General features: G+C 48.9%; 1 protein-coding gene across 1 annotated transcript in view; it reads left to right on the top strand.

The window, feature by feature from the left end:
• Positions 1–808, top strand: part of BHLHE22 (basic helix-loop-helix family member e22) — a 2,104-nt gene extending 1,296 nt beyond the window's left edge. The window contains exon 2 of the mRNA XM_085313523.1: positions 805–808. Within this exon, the coding sequence (XP_085169649.1) occupies positions 805–808 (4 nt within the window). The remainder of the gene's footprint in view (positions 1–804) is intronic.
• The last annotated feature ends 5,962 nt before the right edge of the window (positions 809–6,770 follow it).

Below are 6,770 nucleotides of genomic sequence, written 5' to 3'. Positions count from 1 at the left end.
CCCCCCCGCCGGCCGCCGCCGCACTGCCGGGCGCGGGGAGGGCCGCGGGGCCGCGGCGGCGGCGCGGAGGTGGACGGGACAAATCAGCGAGGGCACTTGAGCATAGATTTTTTTTTAATTATTATTATTAGTATTATTATTATTCTGAGCCAGGCAACAAACAAACTTGAAATGTAAACTTATTATTTAAACGACTCGCAGAAACAAAAGAGACTGAACCATTGCTATGAAAGACTTTGTATTTTTTATCGTCTCTAAACTTTGATCCTGTGAAAATGCGCAAAGTTTTGGTGAGAGTGATTTAAAAAAATCGAGAGAGTTAAAAAAACCCGACAAAAAATAGCCGATCAAACTCCCTACTCCGTGTGGCTGAAAGAATCGCATTTTTAAAAGAAATATTTATGTGCACCTTGTTTCTTTCCACTTTGCAATGATGTATAAACAAGACATGATATTTATTTGTTATTTTTAAATGACTCTTCCACGCCAACAATATTTATCATGTGTTAAGGTCATGGGTCTTATGTGCAGTTACTTTAAATGCTTCTAAAATTCTGTTTATGGATTAACTTAAACTGTGTGCCAAGTGTTTAAAACGTTTAGTTGCCAACAACGTATAACGAGAAATGTTGATGTACCAGAGCTGCTTAGGTTTATGAAAGGTCATCTGGATTTTAAGTTGCATCATCCCTGTATTTAAATTGAGCTTTAATAAATTGCTTCAGTCCAAAAATTACAGGAAAGGTGTATTCTTAATTGCTGAACCAACTGATTTTTGAAAGGGTATTCTTTGCATTATAACAGGTAATAGCTATTTACTTTTACAAGGCATCCGAGCAATAGCTGCTACAAGAACGTTTGCCAAGCTAATGTTTTCCCAGGCGCTGTGTTTTCAAAGGTATAATTTAAACCGCTTTTAATGTGTATGTAAATTATTCTGACTGTGGATGATTATTTAAGTTGAAATACTTTAAAATACTTTAGGCTGATTTACAGAACGCGTGGAATTCTTCTCTTTTCTTTTTCTGGGGGGATGGGTGGGGTGGGTTTTTTTCTTTTTTGGGGGAAGAAAAATGAGAGATGAAGAGCAAGAAGTAGCTATTTACCCAAAGTGAGCCTTCAGTTTGAGTTTGCATGGCTGGGTGGCTGTCTCTCTGCCATTTGTAAATCAAGATTTTTTTTTTCAAAAACGAGTCCTGCTATTTTCCACTACTTGCAGATAATACAAATTCGGACTGTCAGGTTGGATGGCAAAATAGGAGCCATGATGGATCTGTTGGCAGGTCACGGATGTGTAAAGAGTGATATATATTAAATAGGTCAATCAGATTATGACAGCAACGTACGATCGTTTGTATGTGTATCTATGTCGGAAAGAATCTTTATTAAAATATTTTGAACAAACGTTTGGATCCTGCTGTGCTTTGTTAAGCCCTATAGCTCGGATTTAAGGAGGTGGGTGGGGGAGGGGGAGGGCGCATCCTCTCCTTCGCTTTGCTCTGAAGCGCACCCCAGCGCCCCCCGGCTCGGGGAGGCCCGGGCCGCCAAGCCTGGAAAGGGGGGGCACTCTGCCCGGCGACCCGCGGGCGAGCGCACGGCGCCGCGGCCCCTTCGGGCCGCTGGGTGCTCCCGGAGGGGAGCTGGCCCCCTTCTCTCCTCCTTCCCCCCCTCAAGTTTGGGCGGCGGCCGGGCCCGCTGCCTCCCCGCGCCCGCCTCCCCGCCGCTCCTCACGGCGGCCCCGCGCGCGGGGGAAGGGGATAAATATTTTCTGCTCCACTTGCCATCAAAAAAGATTAATCAGAACCTGTAACTTTTCAGGAAACATAACTGTAAAGTGCCGCGGAGCTGTGGGAAGGCAGCCCAGAGAGGGTGGGCAGATCAGCCCCCAGGCGCAAGGAGAAGCGTCTCTCAGCATTTACTAGACAAAGGCTGGGTGCGTCTAATTATGATTATTAAAACAATTTCCATGACGATGTCTAATATTATGTTAATTTGAAAACAACTGTGTATGAAAACTGTCGACTATAATACCTAAATTCATTTAATGAAACACATCGTTAAGGCAATTAAACCTCCTGGATGTGATTAAGGAACATAATTACGACACTGTTCTGCGCCATAATTGGGTGTCTTTAATCAAGGGGTAAAGTGATCAGCAACACAGCCATTAGTTTGTATTGTTCTGTCTCTGCTGTCCATCATTCTGATTAGGAATTAACCACCGCCACCAGCTTGGCTTAGTGCGTGCGTGTGTGTGTGCGTGTGTGTGTGTGTAGGGGCGAGGGTGAGTGTGTGTTCGTGCATATAACATCGCAGGACACATTTGCTGCAAGATTTACTGCTTAATATTTCTCATTACGAGAGAAGGCTTCCCTGAGACATTCCCCTCGAAGGTGCGGGCGCCGCTCGGCTATGGCTAGAAATGGGACTGGGGCACAGCCGCCCCATCGGGGCCGGGCCGGGGGGAAGCGAGCCGGACCCCGGCGCTTAGAGGCACCGCTGGAGCGGCCCGGCGCGGGGGGCGGCGGGCCTGGGGCCGGCGGAGGCCCGCGGAGCCGCCGTGGGAAGGGGCCGGGCCGGGCCGGGCCGGGCCGGGCAGCGCTGCCCGCTCCCTGCCCGCCGCGGGGCCGTTTGCACCGGGTCGGCTGGGACGAAAGCGGGCTCTGAGCTACACGTGCCGTTCCCGTGTTGAGGACTGCGCTCAAGGAGCTGGACTGCGGGGCTTCGGTTCGCCTCTCTGCTTCTTCTCCCTCTTCTTCGGAGCGATGTTGCCGAGGCCTCTCTTTACCGGTATCTTCTCCTAGCTCGGCTCGAGCCAAYGTCAGTTAACAGAGCGGGGGCAAAGAAGACGGAAAATTGAAAGAAAATGCTTTTCCTTCGGGGTTGCTGCTGCCTTCCTGGCTTTGGCTTCGTGCTCGCTCGCTTCCTGGCCCTCTCTGGAGGGGCGGGTGCGTGGGGCGTCCCGAGTGGGCCGGCGGTGCGGTCCCTCCCCGCGCCTCGCCGCCGCTGCGCCGCACCCAGCAGCGTCGCGGCGACTCGGCGCGGCGCTGGCGGGGTCGCTCCCCGAGCAGGTCCTGCAAACGCCTCTTCGTGCCGGCTCCGTGTGCACCGGGGGGGGGGGGGGAGGAGGAGGAGGAGGAGGGAGGCTCCCCCCGCCCCTCTTAATGCTTGATAGATCACTTAACCAGAAATGAACATGTCCCCCTTCACAAGAGATTCTTCCCCATTTCCTACAACCCCTCCAAGCCGAGACCTCCACCAGCCTCCTCCAAACGCACCCTTAGCTTCTGCCGCCACGACAGCTCCCTTCCCCCGGCCCCTGGCCCCTTACCCCGCTTCTGCGCCTSAAATTGTCCCAGCATGAGTGACATTGGCTTTCCTAATGTAATGACTTATGAAAGATATAATCATGTGTTAAATTGAATCCTCCGCTTAACTGTTAATGGTGTGCTCTGGGCACATTTACGTATTAGATGCTATGGTAACTAATTACCACTAGAAGAAGGGATAATACACTTTCCAGACTTTGACAAATAATTATGAGTGTTCACATCCCTGCTAGCAGCAGTTGCAGCGGATCTGCTGGAATGAGTAAGTGAATAAATGAATGGGTAAGTGAACTTGTGTGCATGGAGGGGACTAGATAATGAATAGTGGTCAAGTGAGTTTTCTTATTAAAACCTTTAATGAAAATGTGATTTAGGGTGGAAGGGGGAAAAAAAAGTGCGATGCTGCCTCTAAACGTAATTAAATCGCGTAATATAAACATCAGAAACATAAATAAGTTTGCTTTTAATTAAAACGCAGCAGTCAAAGTAAATTATCCACGTGCTCGGAAACTTTACAGCAATTAACACTTTTTTTTTGTATTTTTATTTTTTTTTCGGTCGGGGTSGATGAGGGTAAAATAAATGAGCCAGGACTCCGCTGACTCTTTCCAGGATCATTTGTAACTTTGATTTCGCCCGCCGCCAATAGGCCGGAGGGCGGCTGAGATTTGAATCAAGTGGCAGAGCAGCTCCTTGCCGCAGCGGAGCACAACTTCGGGGAAGCGGCGCTCGGCTCAGCCCCGGCTCCGGCCCGGCCCCCGGCCCGGTCCGGCCGCCTCCTCGCTCCGCGGGGCCGGGCGCGCATGGGCGCCGCTGCCTCCCTCCCTCCCTCCCTCCCCGTCGGCAGAGGCCGGACAGACTCGGCGGAGCAGGGAGCATCTCCCTGCGCCCCGGCTGCTGYCGGCGGATTGCTGCTGGGCTCTGGAGCTACCAGAGCCCATCGGAGGTTTAACCCTGGCTCTTCCTCCTTCCTTAAATACTGAGCGTCGCTTACTCGGGCGCAGCAGGGGTTAAGCCACTCATGCAGTCGCATCCCTGCCCACCGCTTCGAGGTGCTACCCCGCCCGGGACAGGAGGCAGGCGGGAGCCCGCTGCCCCGGCCCGGCTCCGGGCGTGACTCGGGCACCGACGGTAACTCCTGGCCGTCGGTCACACCGTAGAAGGGACATCTGCTAAATGAGCAAAAGGCTGCAGCCAGCCCCATTTCCCAGTGGTCACTCATCAGCTCCGCGTCGTCGTGCTGTCCCCTCCGAAGCGCATTGGAGGGGATTTGTAAAGGGAACCGGTCTGGTTCTCGAGCCTCTAGAAGAGTTAAATCCTTCCCCAAGCCCCTAGTTGCCCTTGTCCTCTCAACCTGATTCAGAGACGTGCAATAAAATATGAAGCAAATTTATGGTCTGTTTCAAGCACTTTACTGCTGTATTTTTAAATTCATATATGCACATCTAAGAACTATGATCTGTGAATAATTCGAAATGCTATAGCAAAATGATGCATTTTAGATCAAACATAACTGTTTTCTTACATAATTGTCTCGRATTAAAATAAAAAGAAAGATACATTTCGAAAAGAGACAAACCTGAAAATCTAATGACAGCCATAAACTGCTAGACAACCATAAATTAACGTCTTCATCAAACATTGAAGGGATCAGTGCTTATCTAAATCAACAATTATTTCTTCTAAGAAGTTGCAGAACAGATTGCCCCTCTAATACTATTTAAAAATCCTCATAATTGAGGATTAGGGGCAAACAATCGCCTTTCCAGAGCAACCCTTCTTCTCTCCGCCGAACAAAGTGTTAAGTGACTGAGACGGGTCCGTAAGAAAACCTCCCGGGGGTCCTGTCCCCTTGTGCCACTCCGRCATCCCTCGGAGCGTGGGATGCTTGTGGGAAGGGGCGACAGGAGCCTTCCCCCAGCTCCCCCTCCTCCCCTCCGCGTTTTTGCAGGGAGTGCGAGGAGCTGGGAGCCCTCCGAGCCGGGAGCCCGAGGGGGAGCGCGGAGCAACGCGGCCCCTTGCCGCGGCCGCGGGGAGACCCGCCGGGGCGCAGCCGGCAGCGCTGCCCCCCCCTCTTTCCCCCCATAGCCGGGGCCACCCCACGGGGGCTGCAGCCCCGAGCAYCTGCCCCGCTGGGGCGTCAGCGCCGCAGAGCTCGGCTAATGCCCATCCACCTCCGCCGCTCCCGTCTTCGGCGACGAGGAGCGGCAGTCACCTGCGCCGCCTGTGCCGCGAGGCTCTGCTGAAAGATTTCATTTTTGGAAGGCAACTGGAAAAAACGCGTTTAGAAGACAGTCCTGTTCATTGGCTCACAAAATGGAAACGAGATGAGAAAAGACTTGCTGCTTGCATGAGGTTAGCAACTAAACTATTTGGAGGAAAGATGTAGTCGGAAGATGAACTGATACAAAAAAAAGTATTATCAAATTTCATCTCGGGGCGTGCAYTTACTGTCTTTTACATTGCAGTACTCAGAAACTATACTTCCCCCCCAACTTTGCTGTACTCTCACTGCCGTTTAAAAAAGATAAAAGCCAAGAGTGTCAAAGTCAGTTTAACAAAATTCTGCAAGCTATAACATCGCAATGCTCATAGTAGAAATAGGTGAAGCTTAGACTTATCTTAGTTAACTGTTTATTTTGGTGTAAACAGTTTTGAAGACCAKCATACTTCTGCTGTTACAAATGACGCGTTCACACAACCTCAGTACTTGAGATCCTAGGGAAGCCTGCTGCATAGCAAAAGCTGCACAGATATAGTACTGAGGATTACCTGATAAACATCCCAATACATTTTAAYTCTTTGCTTTCAAATTAAAATACAAAATTTTATATTTTATATGCTTCTTTACATGCAGCAAACAATTTTCATACTACTATTTATAAACATATGCATTAACTGAAGAATCAGAATACTTTTACAAGCTGTAGTGTTAAATGGTGTTTTTTGTAATTAGATCCATTTTTTCTTATGTGCTGTGGTTAGCAGGACATGACTATCTATGATGCACGGTCAGGTTTAGGCTATACACAGAAAGAGCTAATTCACTTTCTATGCTTTGGGAGTTAAATAGCTCTATAAGTTAAGCATATGTCATGCATAAATTGATGTCTCAAGTAATGTTAAAATACAATGCAATTTAAGTAACTTCAAGAAAGCATCTAGTGCTTCAACACAAATATTAGATAAAATTCAGTGTTAGGAGCTACTACTAATYCCCCCACAAAGCTATCCTTCAGATCATCAAGGAAAGTTTACTCAAAAAAATGTACCCTTCAGGAAAACTTCACAAATAATGCCACTTTTTATTCATATTTTCCAGCAACTTTTTAAAATAATCTGGAGTTAAAATTACAAAGTGAAACACAAATTTACCAAAATATATCAAATGCAGATTTATGCTTTCTAAGATGCATCTTCAGCAAACCTCACAGACATACC

This window comes from Rhea americana, unplaced genomic scaffold (assembly GCF_003343005.1).
Source record: "Rhea americana isolate MKP2758 unplaced genomic scaffold, rheAme1 scaffold_39, whole genome shotgun sequence".
NCBI lineage: Eukaryota > Metazoa > Chordata > Aves > Rheiformes > Rheidae > Rhea > Rhea americana.
This window is presented reverse-complemented; position numbering and strand designations above follow the sequence as displayed.